This window comes from Pteropus medius, unplaced genomic scaffold, assembly GCF_902729225.1.
Source record: "Pteropus medius unplaced genomic scaffold, Ma_sr-lr_union100, whole genome shotgun sequence".
NCBI lineage: Eukaryota > Metazoa > Chordata > Mammalia > Chiroptera > Pteropodidae > Pteropus > Pteropus medius.
Window position 1 is genome coordinate 32,429,254 of NW_024351730.1, and position 26,099 is coordinate 32,455,352.

Here is a 26,099-nt window from a genome sequence, read left to right on the forward strand (position 1 = left end):
ATAGTATCCCCCCAATTCTGATGAATTACTATTTAATTTTTAATCAAATTCGAATGTAATTTTTTTTCCTCCTCCACACTTCGTTGTGCCCAGATGGAATCTTTTACATTGTACTAATAGCCCTAGAACTTCTAAACCTACAAATTCAGTTTGGGAGCCAAATTTCCAAGAATAATATTCTTTGCATTGATTGAAAGTCAGCCTTTTCAATACTGTTTTTATTATCCAAGTAATAAATATTTATTGTAGGAAAATTAGAAAACAAGGAAAAAGAATATTAAAACTACCTATAATCACACTACCCAAAAAACCCCAAAACCATAAACATTTGGGAGTTAATCTTTCCAGATACTTTGTTTGCCTATAATTGTGTGTGTGTATGTGTGTGCATGCACATGCGTGTGTGTGTGTGTGTGTGACATCTGTATCTTCAATTTCATTCTCAGCAATAGAGTAAAAATAATCTTTGAATGATTTCTTTAGAAATCTGTCATCACTCATGTAAGTTGTAAGCAACCTCTTGGTTGAAATCTTTTAAAAAGAAAAAAAATTTATGTAACTAAGTACACAGAGTTGTGATATTTAATCGTCCAAAGACTTCATATTTTAAAAAAAAATCTTTCTTTTATGGCGCTTGCCATTTATCTTGGTTGTCTAGAAGTACATGAAGAATTTTCTGGTTTTTCCCCTCAAAAAACATTCTTTTATCATCAAAGTATAACCACTAATGTGTCCTTGTTTATCCTGAAAATACAAGAATTGGAGCATGAGTAAGTTCTGTTTCATATATCTCTAAATCAACATAATGTTGTATTTAAACCAAATTTTTACATGGAGGACATTCTATCTAGAGCTGGATAGACCTGGCTTCTTTATTTGGGCAAGATAAGTAACCTTTTCAGATCTGGTTTCTTCCTACATTTAATGGAAATAATAGTCATCTCTCTGTCTATAGGGCAAAATAGCCTAAAGGAATCACTGTTTTCTTCCCTTAGGAAGTAGAACTCATCATTACCCTAATTAAATCAGAAAAAGGAAGCCTGGGTTTTACAGTAACCAAAGGCAATCAGAGTATTGGTTGTTATGTTCACGATGTCATTCAAGATCCAGCCAAAAGTGATGGAAGGCTAAAACCTGGGGACCGCCTCATAAAGGTGAGACATTATGTGGAATGGATTTGTGCAAATGTGGAAAAAAAGAGCAAGCCAGGGCTGGAGGAGAAGGAAGAACAGGAAGATTGAGTTAGTATAACATTCTATTTCTCTGTTTAGTTTATGTTTTCTTTCTCCACCTCTTCAAAGTAAAGACCTTTATATAGTTAACAGTTTGGAAAATGCTTAAAGTTCCCTTTTTAATTAGGAAGTCCCTCTAATCTCAGTTAAAGCATTAAACAAGCTGTCTTGGATTTAGGGACCGAAAGTTTCTTAAATTACTATGAGGATACATTTCCTATGTTAGCAAAATATCGATGTATTTGTTAAGTATTTTACATTATTATTTTACTTATAATGACATGATCACTGTGTTTATGATTTCCAAAGTACAAGGAATTACCATTAAATTAGAGACCATTTTTTATTATGGATCTCTTACTGGTTAATATGTATTATATAATAAATTCAGGAGATTACTGTATTTTCTTGACAACTTCTCTGTTCCAAAAGCTGTAACTCTCCTTTTCCCCTTTCTCATTCTTACAGGTTAATGATACAGACGTTACAAACATGACTCACACAGATGCAGTGAACCTGCTCCGAGCTGCACCCAAGACAGTCAGATTAGTCCTTGGACGAGTTCTAGAATTACCCAGGAAGCCAGTGCTGCCTCATTTGCTACCTGACATTACATTAACATGCAACAAGGAGTTGGGTAATGCAAAGCAAGCTTTGTGTGATGTGATTTTCTTGGCTAGCTTAAAAATAAGTATTCTTAAGGCTGAGAAAATAAATATTTTCTATTCCCTAAAGGTTTTTCCTTGTCTGGAGGTCACGACAGCCTTCATCAAGTAGTGTATATTAGTGGTATCAATCCGAGGTCAGTTGCAGCCATTGAGGGTAATCTCCAGCTGTTAGACATCATCCACTATGTGAATGGAGTCAGCACACAAGGCATGACCTTGGAAGAAGCGAAGAGAGCACTAGACATGTCACTCCCATCAGTGGTGCTGAAAGCAACAAGGTACTTTGGAATAATTTGGGGGCTTTGTGTGTGCATACACATTTCAGGCTGTTGATTTTACTTACATTCTCTTAGAAAGATATTCCCGAATTAGTAATTCACAGACTAACAGCAGCAGGATTTAATAAAGTTAAACAGACTTCCTGATAGGGGACTCTGAGAGCATTTTAAATGGATTAGTGTTTGGATACATGTTTGCAGTTATTAATAAGATTGTTACCACATTTGTCAGGATGTTTTCAGTTGCAAGTGACAGAAAATAATATCACTCAACTTAGTTTAAACAAGAAAGGGAATTTACTGCTTTATGTGGTTTAAAAAGATTAGATGGTCATCAGGTAAAATTTGACCAGGCCTCTGGCTCCATTTCTTTGCTGTTTTCAGTTATTCTCTCCTCTATGTATATGTTTCCTTCATGATAGTCAAATGGCTGTCAGTGTCATGCCTCACACCTGCATATCACACCATCCAGAGCAATCTTTCCCACCAGTTGCCATCATAAAGCAGCAACTGTATGCTGATTGCCTTAGAACTAAATTAAGGCCAGTCCCTGAATTGAAGCAAAAGGATAGCAATGTATTGATTGTCCTAGACCAGTCCTGGCCCATTGCCAATGCTAAGACAGAATTAGTGCTACCCAAACCTCATGTCCACAACCCATGAGGCATAGAATTACCATATCTGCTATACCTCATTACAGTGTCACATTACAAGAAATGCTAATAACAGCTTTTCTTTCATTTAATAATGGAAATAAATTGAAAAAATGTATGTATTAGTTTCAAATTACTACAAATATAGTGGCTTAAAACAATGAAAGTTTATTGTCTTAATAGTTCTGGAAGTCATAAATACAAAATGGGTCTCACTGGACTAAAATCAGGGAAGGGCTGCATTCCTTTTGGAAGCTCTGGGAGGAAATCCATTTCCTTGCCTTTTCCACCTTCTAGAGGTGGCCCATGTTCCGTGGCCCATGGCCTGATTCCATCTTTAGAGCTTTGCTAGGACCCCTGTAATTACATTGGGCCCAACCAGATAATTCAAACAATCTAATTTCTAGATTCTTAATTTACTCACATCTGCAAAATCCCTTTTGCCATGTAAGGTACCATATTCAAAGATTCAAGTATTACAATGTGCATTATTCTGCCTACCACAATGTATATAAATCCAGGCTTTCTCAATTACAAGCTTATATTATACAGGGAAACTTCACATTAATATCTGTGATACATAATGAGTTTTACGTAGCGTGTCTTTCAAAATATAGGAACTATTAATTAAATCATTTGATCATATACTTATTCATCCTTCTAAACCTTTAAATTGGATTTTATACTTGTTTTCTTGAATGTAATCCCTGACCAGTTTTCCTCATATATTTCTAAAAATTAGATTTAACATGCAGTTATTTTCATAGGTGTAGCTGAAAGTTAACTAGTTGGGGAGGAAAGTGTTCAAACAACCTGGAAAATATTTTTATGAAAATTAATATCTCTGTTCACCATAGCTCTAACTGAATTATTTCTTCAGTAATTTCTTATTTTATTTTTTTAAATTGTGCTTCACTTTATTGCACTTCACAACTGTTTATTTTTTTATTAAACTTTTTAGGGTAACATTGATTTTTTGCCTCAAAATCAGTAGAGCATGCTTTACCCTGGGCCTGAAATCACTTTCTTTTTTCTTTCTCCTTTCTCTCTTTTCTGTAGTCACTAAAGATATATTAGTATCAATTATTTTCTCCCTTGTTCTTCTTCAGGTTCTCTCTCCACTGTTGTATATATCTGCTGTCTTTAATGTCTATAGAGTAACAATAATGGAGGAGTATATATTTGTGCTAATTATATGTCAGGAACAGTAAAGGGTCTGTGAATTTACCCTACTTGCAAGGTAATAAGTTAGCCAGTTATTGTTTCTTGGATGCTAGTAGAAGATATGAAACTCCTGGATCAGAGACAAAATACTTTATTACAAATGACAACGCAAGTGGTATGATCGTGGTATTGGTGTCAGTTCTGCACATCCTCTAAGTCCCATGGAGATGACATATGTGGGCCTAGTGGATTCCTGCACATGTAGTGGGTTGTATTACAGGAGAAGAATACTAAAAGAAGAGCCTGGGAACTCACTCCTTTATGGCAATCTGTAAGAAAGCTTGCTTTTTGTTTGGGAAGAGAGGTTGTCTCATCCCTCAAGTTTGCTCACTATAAACATAGCCTTGAGAATTGGCCCAGATAAAAAGCATTTCTGCGTTTCTGGGGTACCCAAGAAGAGTACACAGAGATGCTTAGGGCCCATGGTGAATTGCCTCTCCCAGTACTTTAACCGTATAAGTTATCTTTGAACTCTCACCTGAGTGACAGTGAACTAAGTTACTGATCATGAATATTACCAACGTTAAAGTAAACAAACAAACAAAAGAGAATGGAAATATGGCGATGTATTGAACTGAACCCCAAAGAAAAATCATGTAAAGAAGTGATTCTTAATCATTTTGGAGTCAAGAATATCTCCTTCCAGAAAATACTTAGATGAAGACTGATACAATTTTGTCTGCAGCTTTAGGGTGTGCCTAGACCCCTTGAAGCCCATCCAAAATAAAACTCCTGAGGCTAGTTAACAGATGGTTTGAAGGATATTTACACTAACATCCTGAGTAATTTTGAACCACCTTTTCATTTTTTTACAACATAGAGATGGTCATCCAGTGGTCCCTAGTTCCAAGAGTTCTGCTGTTTCAACTCCAAAATCAACTAAAGCTAATGGTAAGGATACATTCGTTTTATGACACAAGTAGTTATGGAAGGTAACTCTATTTTTCTAAAAGCAAATATGGAGACTATCATTAAAATGCTTTTATTGCCCTTCCAGAGTGTTTTACAGGATCTCTCTAAGGAAAAAAATGTACATTTAAATTAAAAGCATCTCTAAAATTTAGTGTATGATGGGAAGTAGAGCACCATGAGATTTAGAGCCAGAGAGATCTGAATGTGTAAATCCTGTGTGACTTTAGTAAAGTACTTGATCCATATCTAAGCCTTTATTTCCTGCCAGTAAAATAAGAATATTATTATTATCTACCTTGTAAGGTTATAATGAGGCATAAATACAACAATATATGTGAAAGTTATTGCTATGATTATCACATAATAATTTACTCAGACAGGTATGTAATTTCTGTAGTGGGCACTGTTCTGGGCATTGTGAATATGGTAATGAGTAAACAAAGTATGCGTTTACTTCTAGCATATTATGCAAACAAAGTATGCTTACCTTCTAGCATATTAATAGACATTGTACTATTAGTAGTTGTGACAGCAGTTAACATTAAGTTAATGCTTATTCTGGACTAAGCATTCTCATAAGTGCTTTAGTCTAGTATTAATGTAAAATAAAAATGTTTGACATGGGGAATGCAGTTGAAATTAGTGTATTGGAAAAGTAAATTCAGTACTTCATATCTAACTAAACTTTGAGGTTATCAGATAGTAGTATCTGAATACCAAATATCAGATAGTAGTATCTAAATACCAAAAGTACAAAAAGAAACCTCACAAAGATTGCAGTTGTAGTTTGATTATCTTCAAGGACTAAAGCAGATCTCCTCCTCTGTTATTTGGAATGCCTCAGGGCTCCTTCTTGCTGCTCTCTGATAGTTCCAGTCCACGTGAGAGTCAAACTATCTCACAAAACAATCCAGAGAGCATTTTTCCAGTGACCTCTGGAAAGACTCCTATTTGTAACTGTCAAAGTTAAAGAAGGTAGCTGTGCCCTACCCCGCTCTATAGAAGCTGCCCAGTGGTCTGTGTTTATGGGGTTCTCTGACTTGACTCCCAGAGAACTAATTTTTTTATGAGCTTTGAAAATCATGTGGTATCAATAATAGTAACTCTCATAGTGATGGGAATGTGAAATGGTGCAACAATTTTGGGAAACATTTTGACAATTTCTTAAAAATGTAAACATACAACTAACCATATTATTCAACCTTTTTCCTCCTATTTGTTCACTCAAGAGAAAAGAAAGCATTTTTCCATACACAAAAACTTGTATAGGAATGTTTTTAGAAGCTTTTCTTTTAATAGCCAAAATTGGAAACTGCTCAAGTATCCAAAAACTATTGAATGAATAAACAAATTGTAATGTATCCAAACAACAGAATACTACACAGCGATAAAAATGAATGGTCTGTTGATACATGCAGCAACAAAATTAAAATAAACTAACTGAGTCAAAGAAGCCAGACAAAAAAGAGTTCATACTATATTATTCCATTTATTCAGAATTGCAGAAAATACAAATTAATCTATAGTGACAGAAAACAGATCAGTGCTGCCCTGGAGACAAAGAGAGGGTGGAGAGGTTCAGGGAATAGGAGGAAGAGATTACAAACAATAAACTATTGTGTTTTATACTATTCTAATAAGATATTTTTTGAACCAGTAGTTTTTTATTTGTATATTTTTTCATTATTTTTCCTAGAAATTCAGTTATATCTCCTGGAAGTAACATTATAAGGCATTCTTGGGCTCTTTATAACATCATCTACATAATTATAGGAATTTATCTCTAAAATTCCATCTCAACTTTTATCTTTCTGGATGGAATTAATTTTAGGTCATTCTCAAATAGAAGTCTTTGAATACATTTACCTGTATTCTTTTCTTTTTTCTTTTCTTTGTTTTTTTTTTTTAACTTTTCCAAACTCTACCCTATCTTTCAAAAATCTCTTGAAAATGTAATTTAATGAATCAGATTATCTTTAAATATAACTTTTTAACTGTAAGGGAAACATAATCTCATTTTAATATATATATTGAATTTTTGTACTGATGGCTAAGAGTTAAAATTAACATTTAGTTTAGACATATATTAAAAGTCTTTTCGCATTATAGCCAAACTTATTTTACTATGTTAAATTGATACTCTGCTATCTTCTCTTAAGCAGTTAACTGAATCTAGTTCAGCACCTGTGATGTTGCCCCCATTAAGTTGGAATAATTTATATTCAGTATCCAGAAGTGTGGGTTTTTTTTCTGTTATTTTAATGTCCCTCATGTGGCTCTGACTGACTCATCTCTCACTTTCTATGTTCTCCCTTTCAGGTCATCACAATGTGGATCCTTGTGGCAAGCCTGCCCTCACTCCTAATAATTCCTTCTCCAAGGTAAATAATAAAAGACTGCCTTCTTCATGCCCTATTTCCTAATCTAAATAACCAGCTCATTCATGTTTGGGATCAAACTGATTTCACATTTAAATATATGCCTTTTTTTAGATATATGTGTTGATAGTAGGAATATATTTTAGCGAACTAATAGGCCTTGCTAAGTAAACCACACAGTGTACAGCCCACAGCCAAGTAACCTTACTTCATTTGGCACATACTCAGCTCTTAAATAAGCTAATTACTTAAGTAGATAGCATTAGTGCTGGAATTTTTTATTAATGTGCACAATTCTTTGGATGTTTCTTAGATATCCAGAAGAAAAGAATGTAGTTAAGAGTAGAATTAGTCCTTTGGGTTGATGCTGACCAGCAGTGACTCTCAAATGACAAATCTCTGATACTAGTGAGGAAAAACAGTAGTAGCAAAAGGATTAAGCTTACCTGCTATATTGAAAAACATGGAAAATGCTTTACCACATAATAAAATGAAAGAATTTAAATCAAGATTAGCACAGAAAATCAGAGGATGATTTAAGAAAACTGTTTTAATGCAAAACTAAATTCCACTTAAGGCTCTTTTTTTGAGGCTACATGTGTACCCATTTGTTTGGCTAACATTTTGTTTTATGATTTTCTTTTGGCATGTAATGTACATTCTAAAATGATCATAGCTGGATCTTCATTTTGTAGGATTGTTTAATCCCACACACTCCCCATACAATCTATTCTGAACCTCAGTATTTGAATATTTTTCCATGTAATTTCCAGAGCTGAGGCATTGCTCTCCCAGTAATCTGAAAATCTTATCATCTCAACAACATTTCTGGACATGAGCTGGATTTAGTGTAAGAAGAGAAAATGAATTTAGTGACCAGAAGCTCAAAATTCTATGCCCTTCATCTCACTGTTATCTCAAACTGGTGACATGGTTTAGCAAGTCCTGAAAAGATATTGCAGCAGAAGAATTGTTAGGCAGAAATGATTTGGACACAACAATAGAAATCCTTGGTATTTGTATGTTTGTGGATTGAGATACAGCAATACTCACTATTCTCTGTTTATTCACAAGGCCTTCAATTTCACAGAGCTGAAGCTACTGAATTTTCATGTGTTTTCAGTGTTGGTCGTGCTACATAGTGCTTATTTTCTTTTTAAATATCTACATGTTGTTGAAAGGGAGAAGAGTAGAGTTTCTTTTTAAATTAACGTAAAACTCTAGAAACTAGGACTTTCGTTATTCATGGTTGCAAACATATTTTTGTTGGAGTAAAATCTTCCAGGAAGTCGCTCAAACAGTATTCTGTCTTTGAAGACTGTCTGTATTATGAATTTCTCATAAGGATTGGAATTTTCACAATACACTGAAAGTTTTTGACATTCTGTAACCACTATTTGTGAAAAAATAATTTTTACATCTACTGTCTACTTTTTATCTTAATAAATCTTCAGGGCAAAAATCTTTTATTTGTATTTAAGTTTTTTTAAATTTGTTCTAATCATTTAATTTTGCATTTTTGCCCAAAACATTTTTCTTTCAGTAGGCTCTGAACCATGAAATACATCAAAATTTACCATTGAATTAGAAAGTTTTATTCTATGTCATAATTATTTTATAGTTATGAATCCACTGTCATTTTTCTTAAATTTATATTTAGACTAGAGTTGAAAATCTTTATACCTAACAGTTGATCAGTTTGCTAAACTGGAATTTATGTCCATGTAACAGCTTCATAAATACTTTTTCCTTCTTTCTCTCAACTTCTAAGTATAGTAGTCCTATTAAACTTTTCTAAAAAGTTCTATGGAAGACGAGTCCTATAAAATATGCCTCAAAAAAGAGATTTCTGCAGTTAAGTAAGTTTAGGAAATACTACGTAATATATTTCTCTTTTGACAACTCAGATTTTATATTAGTAAGCATTGTAAGAATTCTTAGAATAAAAATATTGATTTAACGTTTAATCTGGGGTTTTCAGACATATTTGAACAGAAAGTTCTGTTCTCATTGCATATTTTATTGCACTGGTATTTTCTAGAAACATATCGAAGGTGGAGAAGTATAAAATGGATTTTGTACTAAGAAAGAAAGAAAAGGACATAGAGGGGCAATGTGAAGTCTCTGCCTAATCCTAGAAATTAATAAAATAGTAAACTAATGATTTTCTTTGGTTTTGTACTGTAGGCTAATGGGGAAGAAATAATTGAAGTTTTGTACCCTGAAGGAAAATGCTCTACTCATCAAACGAAGGGATCAGCAAATTCGATTCTGTCCAAAGGTAGTTTTCCAAATCAGTCACCTAGTTGTTCTAAATGTCCTGATAACTTAGGTAAGAAAGAATTATTAGGTATCCACTCTTATTTGCCTTACATGTTCCTATAGTTTTAGAAAGAATTATCATTGTTCAAAGAAATAAAAGGACAATGTAAAATTCATTGTTATTAGCTGTATTACTATACAAATGCCCTGTATTCATTCTCGTCTCTAAGGTTAAAACTATTTTTAAATGATTGAAAAGATAGATACCTGTTTTGTTTGATAGTGTTTCTTGTGTTCTTTGAAGGAGCAATTCACAGGCTATCTGGTAATTTGAAAATGGGACAGAGTGAGGGTGGATGTTTGGGCTGCCCCATTATAATCTTAACCTTTGTAACATAATCTGTTTAGTTGAGTTTTTAGATGAATTAATAATTTGAGATTAACTTCGGAAAATAAGCATTAATTATTAATGTCTCATGTAAAGATGTATCACAGACATTGATTTTGGTTTATTCTTTTTAACTTGTATTTGTGGTTTTTTTGTTTGTTTGTTTGTTTTATTTTGGTTTGGTTTTTGTCATATAGCAGCCAGAGTAGCTCTAGAACTAAAAATCACGAGGCCTCATTAGTGTAAACTACTTGTCCAGTCATGGCTACTTTTCAAAGTGGTTGCTTAAACTTTGAAAGACCTGGTATATTCTATTCGACATATTGTCCTTTTCTTATATCAACATTTTTAAAGTGAAACTCTATGTAAATTACTCTTTTTCAAGAATCCGATGTACAAGAAGATGATATTTATGATGATCCTCAAGAAGCCGAAGTTATCCAGTCTCTGCTGGATGTTGTGGATGAGGAAGCCCAGAATCTTTTAAACAAAAATAATGCAGCAGGAGATGCCTGTGTTCCAGGTAGATGAACTAGAACCATTAACAGGGTACACTAAGGAGTACAACAAGAAGGCTCCGAGGGAGCATTTTAACTCCTCTTGGCCTCTTCATCATTCTCCCAGGTGCACTGAAAACCAATGGGAAGTTATTTGAAGAGAGAGCAGAAGATACAGACTGTGATGGATCACCTTTACCTGAAGATTATACAGAGGTAAAGATAATACCTAAATAAACACTCAAGGATGCTGTATCTTGTTAGAATTATGTATCTCCTTACCTGAAAACTTGCTTTCTTTGCTGAGGCCTTAACCTCTCTCTATCCCAATTTTCCTCCTAGACATGAGTTAAAGATAATATCCTGATGGCTGGTTAGTAACCTCAGTAAGAATTTGAACTGATGTCATTTACTCATTTTGGAGAAAGAACTTGCCTTTAAATCTTTTAATTTCTATTGGTGAAAGTTTTTATTCAAGAAAGGTGTCCAAAAAAACCTGATTTTTTTTGTACCTTATTATTTTTACACCAAATTAAAGTTGGGAATTCCCAGATCCCATTCCAGTTAATAATACCTAACCTAGGTTGAAAACTTGGCATTTATCCTTGAGTGTTCCTTCCTACTCATAATCTCATACACACATGATTATGTTCATTAAACAGTTATAAATAATTAATGTGTATAAATACAAGAAAGCTTATATCTGTTGAATATATATTTATTAATCTAAAAAAGTGATTACACAAATATTGAATATCTCAAAATGCATTATACTGTAGTGGTTTTACCCAAGATATTGTTCTTTCATACTAACAGAATATTAATAATTATAACAACAATAAGCTCTTTGAAAAAAGTTTTCTGAGCATTTCAAGTCATACTAACTTTAAGTATGTTTTTCTTAATAATATTTAAGGTGTCCCTTAAAATGTATGTTCTGAAGGCTCTTTTAATTAAGAGAATAAATAAAAATCTTTAATCGCCATTTCAAAAATGTTATATCCAATGCCTTTTAAGAAAAAAAGCTTGCTAACATAATATAGATTCTCATTTATACTGAGCTATAATAACAAATTTAGAGCAAAAGTTTCATTCAAATTGATTTTTATTTTTATATGAAAATATTACATCCTCATTGTAAAAAATATTTCAAACAGAATCATCTAAAAATGCAAGTTTCTTTTTTTACCCATTCCTCGTCTTCATCTGAGGTGTAAGTATTGTTAAGATTTTGGTTTTTACCCTCTTGTTATGCATAGGAAAACAGATATTCATATACATATGTGATTTTTTAAATATAAACTTTATCACATAGTTCTAAATTTGGTTCTCACTTTACAGTTGATCATTACCCTCTTTCCACATGAGTACATAAAAATCAGCCTCATATTTTCTAGTGCCTTCCTATAATTTTATTGCACAGATATACTATAATTTATTAAACTGGCTATTAATGAATTTTAAATTTTGTATTTATTATAAACAAAACTACAAAAAAGATTTCTATGTTTTTATAAACTCTCAGAATTTGTAAGACAATTAATTTTATAAAATTTCAGTGATTTGCATGCTATAACCACTTCTCCACAGACTCCATCATTTCCTGTGTTCCAACCCTGGTATTTCAAAGGTTTTAATTATTTGTCTGATTCCTGCAGGCATTTGAGTTTTAAGTCTGCCCTATTTTTCTTGGGCTGCTATAACAAAATACCACAAACTGGATATCTTAAAAAACAGAAATGTATTTTCTCACTGTTCCAGAGACCCGAAGTCCAATATCAAAGTGCCAGCAAGGTTGGACTTTTGTGAGACCTCTCTCCCTGGTTTACAGATGCCCACCTTCTTGCTGTGTCCTCACATGGCCATTCCCCTATGTTCACGCACTCCTGGTGTCTCTTCCTCTTCTCCTAAGGACACCAGTCCTTTTGGATTAGAGTCCCATCCCGATAAACTTCCTTAGCCTTAATTACTTCCATAAAGGCCTTTTCTCTAAATATAGTCACATTAGAAGTTAGGGCTTCAATCTATGAATTTTGTGGGGACACAATTCAGTCTATAACAGTCTTTGCTTTAACCAATTATAAAATATAATTAAATAAAATATCATTCACCATATTTACAAAACAAATAGAGGCTCTAGCATAAATTTAACCAAAAATGTATAAGATTTATATTATGAAAACTCGACAAAGAAGCACAAAAGAAGTATTAAAAATATTATTTGTTCTTTGATAGAAAAATTTAAAATTTAAATTCTTTATAGATTACCCATAAATTAAATATGATCCCATAAAATATTTTGACCTTTTTTTTAATGAGAGGCAGAATGGGTTGGTTAAATCATTCTAAAGTTCCCATGGAAGAATTGAGATGTAAAAATATCCAGGAAAAATCTGAAAATTTAGTTTTGTGGGGGGAGAACTTTCCTATAGGTTATTTGGACGTAATGTATAAGTTGTCCTAACACCAAAGTGCAGATAGATCCCACACATTTGTGCCTTGAGAATCCAAGATTCTTAAGACCAAATAGTCTGGGCCAGTTCATCCTTAAAAATAATAAATTCGCACTTGAATTGATGGGACTTCTGCTTTAGAAGCGATTTTGACTAATGGTAAGTAAAACGGAGAAAATAAACAAATTTAGGAAAAGTAGAAACAAACTACTGAGATACAAACATGAAAATGTTTCATTTGTATCAAACTCTAAATGTTAAAATCACATTGGAAATTATTTTCATAAGCAGACATTCAAAAGAGACAAATAAGATTACTCTCCATAGCTGAAAGAAAGACAGCCAGTATTCTGGAAAAAAATTTTCTGTTTCATCTTACATTTCTAGAATAATGCCTACATTCAAGTAGTTTTAAGAGTTCCTTAGAACTTCTGAAAATATTCAGGTTTTTGTAAGAGTGTCACTTAGGGATCATCCTGGATGAATTATAGGTTATTTACTGAATTAGTTCTTAACAGTATATTGCATAATCCTGAAAGTTTATCATAGGCTAAAAGTTAAACTGCTAACCATTGGTATTATAAAAAAAAAAAAAATGTCTTTTTAGGAAAAAAAAAGATTATCCCTCTGATAACCATTTGTGCATCGTCATCATATTTGTCACTCTATTGTAACTGTCTCAACATTTGACTATCTCTTAGAGAAGTACTTCAGGCCAATGTCTGTGTCTTATTTACGAATGAAAGAATGAATTTTGGTCATATATATTATTGTAAATTTTGTTCTAAAGTTTCAAAACTATTCACTTAGCTGTTGCTGAACTTGTTTGATTCCGATTATGCTGGAGATTACAGTGTAAGAAAGGATGTCAGGGTTTCTGGACTAAATTTGCTTGTCCTGTCTAGTGTACTCAATTTGAGACATGTACGCATGTAAATAAGTAAATGTAATTTTTAAAACTGTAGTAAAAACATGTCCTGATAAATATTTATATGGAGTTCAGAGAGGGTTATAAAGAATTGGGGAATGATATTGTCTACACAGAAGTAGGTGGATATGGTTATTAAAGCTTCCCAGAGACTTAGCATTTTAGAAATATTCAGTAAGTAAGATAAGATGGGAAAGAGCATTCCGTACTGAGGAGCTGCTTGGCAAAGGCATGAAGGTCTGGGTCAGCCTGGAACATTCAGGGCACTAAATCATTGAAAGTAGGGTATTACATGGTGTATTGAAATTAGGGATGAAGAGATAGGCGGTAATGAGTTCATGAAGTGGCTTATATCCCATGCCAAGGAATTTGGTCTTTCCACATCTCTAGGCAGATGACTTTCCTGAGAGGTAGAAACACTTTTCCATGAAGTCAAAGGAGCTATGATGAAGAGAAGCAAGGCATGTCATCCAAGACATGGTGTCATTGTTATTTTTAACTCTGGTTATTATTTTTAAATGTTTTTAACTTTTAATCAAAAAACAATACAAAATTTCAGTGGCTTCCCGTCACCTATAAGGTGATCATGCTTGACTGTAGGATCCAGGCCAATGCCTAGAAGAGCTTCACACATATTTATAAATTAATGTTGTGCCATCATCATCTTGAAATTTTAAATAATTTTTAACAAGAGATACCATAATTTCATTTGACACTGGGCACTGTAAATTATGCAGCTGGTCCTGGATCTAGGTGATAGATATCTCCACTACTGTTCCAAGTTGCTGGATCTGGATTCTTTGAGCAAACTAACTTTCAAATTAACTGACCATAAAAATCTTAAATCTTTTCCTTGAGACAATATTACAGCTATCTCCCCTTCCAAGGAGCCTACAATCCAAAATGAGAGGAGAGACTGAAGGTCAGTCTCCTTAACCGAATCTCACTCCATACACAGGTGAACATTGCAAAAATAGCGGGAAATTGGTTAATACAACTATCACTATAGTTGTTTTTTTTCCCCATTGGGCTTTATCTCACCATTTTAATGTGAATAGTAGTACTTGACTCATTAAAGGCTTTATACTTTTTGAAATCTTTGAACACATAATAGATTCTTAGACCAGGATTATGATGGGAAATCAAAAATCCAAATGGCTTTACTTGGAGAAAAAATTTAACCTAGACAAAAATTATCAGCTTCTAAAAACAGATAAGGTCTATGAGGTTTCTTTTTAGTTGTCAATGGATAAAAACAACCTATTTTTTTTCTTCCTCCATAGAAGTTCTGCATTTCTCTCAAATTAGCTGAAGTTGATATCAGGATAACTTAATTATAGGTACTTTTTAAATCTACAAAGTCTATAACTGAAAGGTCATATTAAAGTTTTTTTATATTTTTATCAAATAAGTGAGACAACCTTCTTTGGCTTAAGCTTAAGTATGTATGGGCCCATAATGGTAAGCAGACAGGATTCTTGCCCTTATGGAGCTTACAATCTAATGGAAAGGAAAAGAGAATGATCAAATGAACACACAGATAAACTTGCAATTACTAGTTGTGATTTGGTTTATGAAGTTTAAAAAAAAAAAAATTGGTCCAAAAGAGAGACCAAGGAGACCTACTTAAGTCCAGTATTTAAGGAACAGTCTCAGAAGGAAAAGACACTTATATAGAATAAAGAAAAAGTACCTTCCATTGGCAGAGCTTCGTGGTGAAAAGAGATGAGCAATTTTGAAGAACTAAAAGAAAGACCTGAGGGATTGAAACCTAGTAAATGAAGCAGGGAGTAGAACCAGATGGATGGTAGACAGAGGCCAGATAATTCAGTCTTGAAAGGAATTTCCCATTTATTAAGAAATTGTCCCAATAAAGATTTAAAATGTAAGATTTATTATCCATGTAAGAACGCAACTTGGCATCTCTTTCTAATTGTATCAAACTGCTTCTGAAGTATTTGCTCACGTAAAGAATGAGCTGATTGATTTGTGTTTCCTATGGAGAGACCCCTCTCTTTAACAATAAAAGGGGGGGATAATTTAAACACATTGGAAATTACCAAGATTTTTGTGGTGAGCCCATTTTTCAGATTTTAAAATTGAGGTCATAAATAAGTAGAACCAACAAAAACTCTTGGGCCTCCAAAGAGTCCTCAGCCACAGTTTGGCATGTGTTAACTGAATGTCATATGTATATTTGTAATATGAAGATCAATAATAACAGTATATATAGGAAATAATTCACAGGAGAAAATGAAACACTATGAGGTAGTTTGATTTTTTTTTTTACAAATAGATTAATTCGATTTTGATTTCTCTTATTTCTCTTTATTATAGTCTACCAAAATGAATGGCTGTGAAGAATATTGTGAAGAAAAAGTAAAAAGAGAAAGGTAAGAAAATCATTTTTAAAGTATTTAAACAATTCTATTCACTTTTAAGTGCTCTGAAGATTTTCATTTAGATGTTGATTTTAAAATTAATTTGTTCTTTACCAATAAAATGAGAATTGTTGAGTAAATTATGAACTATGACTGAATATTAAGAATGTTTTTAAAATATTGTCACAGTGAGGTTCTAGTGACACGTGATAGTGTGTTTGTTATAACATTGCTCCAAAAAAGCAGTATTCCTTTGAGCATGGGAAAAAACGGAAGAGAAGTCTAAAAGGAAATGTGCCAACAATAGTGATAGTGATTATCTTCTCCTGGTAGGATTATAGGTAACTTATTTTTCTCTTTCTCTGTTTTTCTATATTTTACAAATGTTTTTCTTTAATAAGAAAATAAAATCAAAGAAGAAACATTTTCAAACTCCACTAATTTTTTTAAAACAGCTTTTAATATGAAATAAAATTTTTTTGTAATACTAAAACAGTGGATCAAGAAAAGTTATATATATTGTTGATCAACTAAGTGGTTGAACATAAATTTTACTTCAAATTAGATGATAACCAAACAGCCAAAGGGAGCTATTTGCATTTTCCTAGAAAAGCAAATTAACAGTGAATTTTTCACTAACTAAAGTTAGACAAGGGGGTACATATTAATATAGAAATGCATACCATTTTATACTTTAAAGATTAGCAAATATCTGGGTCAGCTGCCAGTAATTGTAAAAAAAAAAAAAGAAAGAAAGAAAGAAACAGCTGTACTGACACAATTGTAACCATGTTGAAAGATGGAAACAAACCACCAGCTTCTTCATCCCCAAGAGGACTCCTCCAGTCTAAGGTTCAAAGACTTGAGATTTGTTTGAAGATAAATTTCAAACTATAACAAACAATTCCAGACCTGAGTTTAATTTACATCTGCCAATAAATGTTAAGAATTGTCGATTTGGGAGGTTTTTTAATCAGATCATCTATTTTAAGATATCGTAATAATTGTAGAGGAAATAAGTAGTTCAATGACATATATTTAAAATTACTTTAGGATAAAACTGAAGAAAATATTACAAATGTGTTTTGTTTTCATAGCTTAACTCAAAAGTCACAAGAAAGGAAGACTGATGATTATGAAATAACATGGGGAAGTGATGAATTGCCAGTAGAGACAACAAACCACGAAGATTCCATTAAAGGCAAGAATTTTATTAGCAATTTTTTCATCAAAAACAATGGATAGAGAAAAAAAGTGTTAAAAATTATAATTTTCAGAATATATGGATATGTTATTTCACCATATGTGTACTTTATTTGGTTCTATACGTAAAGTTAAATCACATAGACAAAAAGCAACATCCATTTATCTAACCAGATGTTTGCACAGTTATAGGCTAAAATTCTCAGTGGCTTGGATAAAACATGGCAAATAAACGTATAAATACTTTAAATGGAAACACGAAGTTACAAATTTACCATTCTGGAATGAGAAGTCAAGGCACCCATTTTATTTATAGAAAAATGGGTAGAATAGTTCAAAAGACAGGAAACTGTCTTTTACCCTTGAATTTCAACCTCATTTTTTTAAGACCAAGAGTCAGTCAGTCTGTCTTCCCTGTGATTGCCTCTCTCATTTTATAACTGAGCCAGTAGTAAAACAAAGTCCTATCTAGTGTTTCATGTCTCTTTTCCATATAAGGAAACATTAAACCTATGCAATGAAAGAACATGGTTTTGTAATTTGAAGTCTTCATTATTAAAAGAAATTAAAGATGTGGAATTAACACTTTTTGGATTAAGATAGACTGTTGTCTCTGGCAATGCTCTCGTCAACCCCTGTTGTCCATGCTCACCTCTGTCTAGCCTCCAAGCTCTGTCACATTCACACTGGGCTGTGAAAAAATTTACAGTTATTTTATATGAGTGAATTTTGCACTCACAACTAGCCTTTGCCCCAGCCAGATGTTAAGCTTCTTGAGGTACCTTGTACAGCTTTGTATCTCCCACAGGGCCTAACATTATTGTTGCCTAAATAGTAGCTACATCATCAAAATACTTTAATCAACTGACTGATATAATTAAAGCTACATTTGTGCAGACGATAACAAGATATCTCTCCTTCTACTTTTGTCCAGGATAAAGTTGCTTTCTATTATAAGCAGATAATAAATTAGACATGTATATCTTCTAAGACACTAATATGACTTGTTTGATAACCTCCTGAAGACCCCAAGGGTTTCATATGCATAGAGAAAACTATCAAATGCCAGAGATACTGGCACTGAGCACCAAAGGTGGGTGTCCAGAAGAGAGATCAGTATTCCCAGTGCATTCTCCCATTGTAAGGAATTTTTGAAGCATCTCCCTTCATCTTTTCCCTATGTACTTGGAAGCTAATTTAAATGCAAAGTAATAGCAGAATCAGATACATTTTCATCAAGAAAACAGTGCCATTAGAGTGAAGAGAAACAAAAAGAAACAATTTAAACTCCTTTAGAAAATGTAAGTAAATGAAAGTCAAGAGAAAGACTTCTGAACAGACAATGAGGTATTTCCTTGAAGGCTGGGTACAGGGCTTTGCTGTAGCCAAGATCTTCCTGTATTGATTATACTTATCTGCCTGCCTATCAATTCTATTACCTTATTAATTCTAAAGTCTTTCACTGTTTTAAAAACAGATGAGGTGAGAATAGGTTCAAATTAGTTCCCTTAATGGCTAAATCAGTTTGCGAGGGGATTGGATTTTTTTTTTTTTAAATCAACTGCTGTCTTCTTGTTAGATCATCCCCTTCTGACACATGAGGAGCTTGCTGCACTCCCCATCGTCAAAGTGCTTCCCTCTGGTAAATACACTGGTACCAAGTTGAAATCAGTCATTCGAATGTTGCGGGGTTTACTGGATCAAGGAATTCCTTCTAAGGAGTTGGAGGTAAGCAGCTTCTGCCAACGGTTCTTTCCCAAACAGTGGTTTACGCAAGGTTAGGAGAAATTTTGAAAATTTTGAAAATGTCTATTTATTACTTTACTTCCAACTATAAAAGCACCATCTTGTCATATCTAGCAGTAAATTATTTTTTCTAGTTAGGATCCTAATACATAGTATCAATTGAAAGGGATCTCTGTAGCTACTTTGGAGCTTGATAATCATCCTTCCTGCCTCATATTTAGGGATAATTTTTTTTTTAAGTCAAGTATCAATTCCATCCATTCACTAAACTTCACAATTAATATACTGTAGAGGAAGTTCATCATTAGCAACAGTTTCTATTTCAATACAGCTCCAATACAGCCCCCGCCAGTTAAAAGCAACCATGGTTCGGAGCCCTTGCTGCTGTGCCTTGCTGGCATCATCCATATTTATCACAAAGCAGAAGAGAAATGTGGCACCACTGTGGTTTTGGGGTTTACCTTGTCCATTTCCCTCAAACCATCTGCTTGCCCACTTCCTGAGCTTTTTGTAGCCACTGAAGTAAGTGAAAGGAGCTAAATTCTATCGAGAGCTTCTGTAATGTGCTAGACACTTGATATTTAATGCTCAAAATATTAGAAATCTCATTATATAGATGTGGAAACAAGGTCACAATCGTTAAAGCATACTTTTCTCCATTTTTGCAGAAATGATTTCTTCCTTAAGGTCTTAAATTTAAATATCACCATCTCAGAGATCCGTCACAATCCTTTATAACATGTCTTTATTTCTATCACACTAGTTTTTTAATGACCTCAAAGTATATAGCATAATATGTGTTTGTTTATTTTTTTCCTGCCTTTTTCCCCCAATAGACTGTAACTTCCAGGAGAGAAAGAATCATATCTTTTTTCCTACCACTTGTATCCCTAGCACTTATTACACTGCTTTGCCATATAATAGGTATTTTCAGTACATATTCGTTGAGTGGATCTATGGATGGATGGATGGATGGATGGATGGATGGATGGATGGATGGATGGAATGAAAAGCGAGAAAGAGTTAATTTTAGAACATAAGAATGTCTGACTACAACTCTACCACATGGACTATTTTATGACCCCCAGACGATCTCGTCAACAAATTCTGTTCCAGCTCATTACTTTAAGCCAAAGTTGGTTTTACAAGTTGTACTTTTTTCTAAAATATAATTATAGACATCTTTAAACTGAACTTAAAAATTAAGGTACAAAGTGCTGCCTCACAAAGTTAGTTGACTATAACATGTTAAAATATTTGCAACAATGTATTTTAACAACTGGTATATCAAATTAATATTGGGATTTTAGGCTAATTTATCTTGACAAGACATACCTCTTTTCTTAACACTCAAAGTCTGCCCTGATCAGTAGACAATTTTGCACCCTGCACATTCGCAATTATTACGAAATTGCTGCTTATCTCAACAAATTTAAATGTATTTCCATTTTTACTTACAGAATCTTCAAGATTTAAAACCTTTGGATCAGTGCCTAATTGGACAAACTAAGGAAAATAGAAGGAAAAATCGATATAAAAATATACTTCCCTGTAAGTTCCAATTTGGTTTCAAATCTAATATATAATATCATTTGAACTGATTTAAAACTTATGCTAATTACCCTATCTCTCACATAAGCAGGTATTCAAATACACATTCAGAGATTTACATCAGTAACAAAATTAGGTATACAGTATGAATTCCTTTGAAAATATCTATCTACTTTGAAAATTAATCAGAAGAATCTTAAATATTTCTTCAGATGTGCATGAATTTTTGCTAGCACAATTTTAGAAATAAATCAGTAGTTTAAAAGTCTTTTTTAAAATATGGATTGTCTTCTTGATGACTAATTTCTTAGTTCATATGTCACAACTAACATCCGTTTATTCCACTCATTGTAAGTTTAGAGAAATGTCTATGGTTCATAACAACTGTGCATATGACTATAATGGTACCACTGGTTGCAGTATACTTTAAATGGTTTCAGGTACCAGGAGGGAAAAAAAGCAATTCATTTTATCCGTGTTTTACTCATTTCACCAATCAACGTGATTTTTCATAATTACATGAGTTATACAGATAGCCAAAATCTTAATGTCTAAAAACTTCTTAGAGAAATTAGAGCCACAATTATGTATATATTAGCACATTGGATTACACCATATCACACACTGACCCTATCTTTGACAGGAAGTCATAAATTCAAAGATAAATAACAGAACCAATAGTGACAAATGATGTAATAAATAATAATATAATTTCATTTTTTCAATCAAGATAAAAGACACAAAATTTATTTTGGAAAACTTCTTGTAATAAGCGAATCCTAGCTTTTTTTTAATGAAATAGATTGCGGTTTGGCATAAAGCAGGTGAGAATTATTTCAGGCCAAAAAAATGGCCAGACTAGTTATCCCAAAATCAGAATGAGAAAAGCCAAAACACCGTAAAGTCAAAACGACTAAGTGGATTTGCTTTTGTGAATCAAGAGACAGAAGTCAAGTGATAGGAGGGCAGCTGATGGAGGAATGAAGCTCATTACTAAAAGCCGAAATTGGTAACCACAGAAATTACTAGTTAAGTTTATAAATATGTGAAATAGGAATGACTCCTAATATATAAGTACATACAAATTCTCTTAGATAAGATGGTTTATATATACTTTTCACAGGGGCAGCCTGCCTTGAAAATTTATATTTTGACTATATGAAATTACAATTAGACAAAGAGAAAAGCCTATATGCCTAAAGAATAAAATGAGCTACCTTTTTATATATCATGTTAGTTTATTATTTTGGCTGCTTATTAAAAAGAATATAACTTAGATGAGCAAGAGTTAGTTATGCCAATTATATTTCTAATAAGTATTTTAATAGTTTTAATGTAATACTTATAAATTTTTGTTTTATGAAATAATATTTTGAAATTGCCATTCATTATAAAATTCATTATTATCATCACTGCAATAAGGAGAAAGAAGTAGCAAAGTTGTATTTGTTCCTCTAGTTACTTATTAAGAACTTCTAAATGCATTAATTTATTAACTTTAATTTCTTCAAAAGTATATAAATAATAAATATTGAATTTTCTGTCAGATATTCACTGAGTTAACATCTTAGATATACTTGTAACATGAGTGAAATGAGTAAATAAAAAATGACTGTACTGCAATTTGAAAATATGCCTTTATTAAAATACGTGATTTCATCTGTGGTTGTGAGGAATTTCTCATAATCTTTGACTCACTCTGTTTATAAAGCTCTTGTTTTAAAATGCGTGATATAGATGGCTCTGTTTTGTGGTGTGAAATTCGCAGATGATGCCACAAGAGTGCCTCTTGGAGATGAAGGTGGATATATCAATGCCAGCTTCATTAAGATACCAGTGGGGAAAGAAGAATTCATTTACATTGCCTGCCAAGGACCTCTCCCTACAACTGTTGGAGATTTCTGGCAGATGATTTGGGAACAAAAATCCACAGTGATAGCAATGATGACCCAAGAAGTAGAAGGGGAAAAAATAAAATGCCAGCGCTATTGGCCTAACATCCTAGGCAAAACGACAATGGTCAGCAACAGGCTTCGGCTGGCTCTCGTGAGAATGCAACAGCTAAAGGGCTTTGTAGTAAGGGCGATGACCCTAGAAGATATTCAAGTAAGTGAATTAAATTTTTCCATTTACTAAGGCTTATCTCTCAGTTGGAATGCAGGCCTGGACTCTTTCCATGATTGCGTCAATATATTTCTAAATAACAGCCAGTGACTCCTTTGGTTCCCATTTCAATGAAACTAATGCCACCTATTATTTTTATCTGATATAAACGTAAATGTGACCCTCTTCATGAATTCTGCCAGTATGTACTGTATTAAAATGAAAATGAAAACACAGGACTTTTAATGTGATCATTCACTACCCTTTGTTTAATGATAGCATAGTGTGACTCAGAAACTATGTGCTAGAGACACATTTTTTTGAAAAAACAAACCTCTAAGTAGACTCAATAAAACTTTTTTTTAATCTTTAAATAGAAGATATTCCTCCATCAAGACAACATCTTTGGTAATACATAGAAAATTGTAGCATAAACATTTGCCATGCAAGTAATTCCTACCGCAGCCACCTAACCGCAGGATAAATTTAGCTTCAATTAGATAAATGGTATACCTTAAGTAAAGCTGCTACTGTTTCCCCACCTCCACACTGTGTTTCACTCCTCTGTCCAGTAATACTAGCTAGGTGTGAGTGATATGTTTTCTGTTGGAGTTTTAGCTTTCTTAAAGAGAGAAATTTGGCTTTCACAAAAACAAAGCATATTAGTATATTGACTCAGTTCTACTGGTGGCATGTAAACATAGCCTGAGAATTTCCTTCATGAATTTTGAATTTTTATTTTACAGAGAATTAAAATTTATACCTCCTTATTCATTTACACCAGCCTACATTACTTATTGTTCAGTATTCCATAAATGATGTTTATCTAATCAACACATTTATAGAGCTCAGGCCCTCTTATGGAATCTAGGGATTCAGCAGTTAACAACACAGACAGAAAGAGATTCCTGACTTCATGAAGCTTGCTTTCTAATTAGAAGATACTTGTGCTGCGGAAAAAACCACGAAGGAGTTCAGTGAGCCACAGGGCTACTGGAGGTGAAGCACTTCCGTTAGAAGGTGCCAAGATCCTTAGACTGAACTGTACCTAGTTTTTTGCTGTTATTTTTTTTAAGAACCACAGAGACCTCTGGCTGGAACAAAGTGACCAAGAGGAGGTTGGGTCTGAGAGGTAGCTTGGGCCAGATTATGTAGGGCTTTTAAGCCATTGCAATAACTCTAGCTTTTATCTGGGGGTGAATTTGGAACAGGGTCATTAAAAAAAGGTGGTCATTCATATCAAAATGTAATTGGCTTTTAGGGTTTCCAAAAGTAATTTTTACCAATATCTAAAATGTGGATCTAGCAGCTTCCTTCATAAAGACCCTCATGTGTTGTTTGATGGAGTCTTGTCTCTTTTACTTTTCCTTTGATCTGATCCAATGGAAAAGCCAAATTTTTAAACGACAAAATAATGATAAGAACTAATTACATGTGGAAACTACAGCATGTCTTTATATTCTTATTCTCTTGTACAATTTCAGACAGGAGAGGTGCGACATATTTCTCATCTGAATTTCACTGCTTGGCCAGACCACGACACACCTTCTCAACCAGATGACTTGCTCACTTTTATCTCTTACATGAGACACATTCACAGATCGGGCCCAATTATCACACACTGCAGCGCTGGCATCGGACGTTCAGGGACCCTGATATGCATAGATGTGGTTCTAGGATTAATCGGTCAAGATCTTGAAGTGAGTACAAGATAAAGACTAAGCGAGCATTCTGCCGGCAATAACGACAGAATCGAATTCTTTAATAATATATTGTGATCTTGGGATTTTTTATTCATGTTTGTATGCGTACCTTAATTTTCTTACTATATAGAATTGTATTTTAGTAAACATTATTCAAAACTGTATAGACTGTAATCAAGAAGAAATAATACTTCAAATTCATTTGTTTTACTGGTGTTTTTAAACCATATGCTCAAAAGCCCTTTGTACAGTATTGCATTTTACTCTTTAGTCTTTTGGTTTGTATAAGATAGAGTCAGTGTTGTTACCACACTTTTAGGGATAGAAATATTGAAGCAAAAAAAGAAAGCATATTTTTTGAATGAATAAGCTTACGCTTTTTTTGATAGTTACCTATAAATGGGAAATGTATATTTTGTTAAATAAATTGATGCTAGTATATCTCTAAACAATTATTCCAGATTTAAAAATTATTACTGAATAACCAAAGCTAATAAGAGTATAATCTTACTTTTAAAACCTCAATTAGCCACCCTGAACAAGCCTGATTCCATCTGATCTCGGAAGCTAAGCAGAGTCAGGCCTGGTTACTTGGATGGGAGACCACCTAAGAAGACCAGGTGCTGTAGGCATAAAAAATAAAAAAGTAAAGGATTGTAAGCTGACAAGGTCCTTGCAATCTGTGAGGTCAACCAAGATTTGCCTCGCCTAAAAAAAAAAAATTAAAAAAATAAAAACTCGATTAGTGTAAACCTTCCTTAAAATGTTAGAATATCTTACTATATATAATATGTAATTAAAATCATTGTATTTTAAAGAATTTTGGTAAAAATCAGTTTTACCTTGCACTTCATACTCTATCATATGTCCATTGTTTCAAACTATTAAATATCAGTGGGAATAAAAAGGTCAAGACTTCTATTCTAAAAAGCAAAATGTGGGAAATTTAGTTTTCCTTGTTTTTTTAAAATGGTGATGTTAGAAACTAATCAAATTTTAGAGAAACAAGAGTGTCTGTAGGGAATTTTCAAATAGAATAACCTTCCCTAATTCTTGAAAGATCATAAATAAAATTTTCAAGTGGTGGCAAAGTCGATTCACCAACTTATTCTATCCAGAATACCTTCTCAAGATTGCTAGAAGGGGAATGAGAATGAGGGTACAGATATCTATATAAGCCACTGCTCTGTGAATCTTTGGGGTTCAAATTCGGTTACCCCTTTTATCTAACATATAGACTCTTCCTTTGGCAGTTCGACATCTCTGATTTAGTTCGCTGCATGAGACTACAAAGACATGGAATGGTCCAGACGGAGGTGAGTCTTGGTTGGGGTGTCATGGCTGAGTGTCTTCTAATGAGGATTTTCATGAAGATTCTGATACTTTAAAAGTTCATTTCTCTTTTGAGGTTAAACCATTTCTCTTTTGAGAGTTCCCACATTATTGCATAAATCCGAAGATTTATGATAGTGAGGGACTCTTTTTTTAAGCATGAGGACTAATACAGAAAAAAAATAAAAGTATTTCTAGGCTCTTTTT

General features: G+C 33.2%; 1 protein-coding gene across 12 annotated transcripts in view; it reads left to right on the forward strand.

Moving 5' to 3' along the window:
• PTPN13 (protein tyrosine phosphatase non-receptor type 13) overlaps positions 1-26,099 on the forward strand; it is a 168,479-nt gene that overhangs the window by 137,271 nt on the left and 5,109 nt on the right. For 7 of the 12 annotated variants that reach the window (XM_039845781.1, XM_039845783.1, XM_039845790.1 and 4 more), the window contains 15 exons: positions 996-1,154; positions 1,701-1,869; positions 1,968-2,178; positions 4,876-4,946; positions 7,287-7,348; positions 9,533-9,677; positions 10,381-10,518; positions 10,620-10,708; positions 16,211-16,266; positions 17,352-17,455; positions 19,037-19,185; positions 20,664-20,754; positions 22,523-22,860; positions 24,342-24,557; positions 25,814-25,876. In XM_039845781.1, coding sequence (XP_039701715.1) covers positions 996-1,154; positions 1,701-1,869; positions 1,968-2,178; positions 4,876-4,946; positions 7,287-7,348; positions 9,533-9,677; positions 10,381-10,518; positions 10,620-10,708; positions 16,211-16,266; positions 17,352-17,455; positions 19,037-19,185; positions 20,664-20,754; positions 22,523-22,860; positions 24,342-24,557; positions 25,814-25,876 — 2,061 coding nt within the window. The remainder of the gene's footprint in view (positions 1-995; positions 1,155-1,700; positions 1,870-1,967; positions 2,179-4,875; positions 4,947-7,286; positions 7,349-9,532; positions 9,678-10,380; positions 10,519-10,619; positions 10,709-16,210; positions 16,267-17,351; positions 17,456-19,036; positions 19,186-20,663; positions 20,755-22,522; positions 22,861-24,341; positions 24,558-25,813; positions 25,877-26,099) is intronic. The other 5 variants (XM_039845788.1, XM_039845784.1, XM_039845786.1 and 2 more) reach the window with 1 other exon arrangement.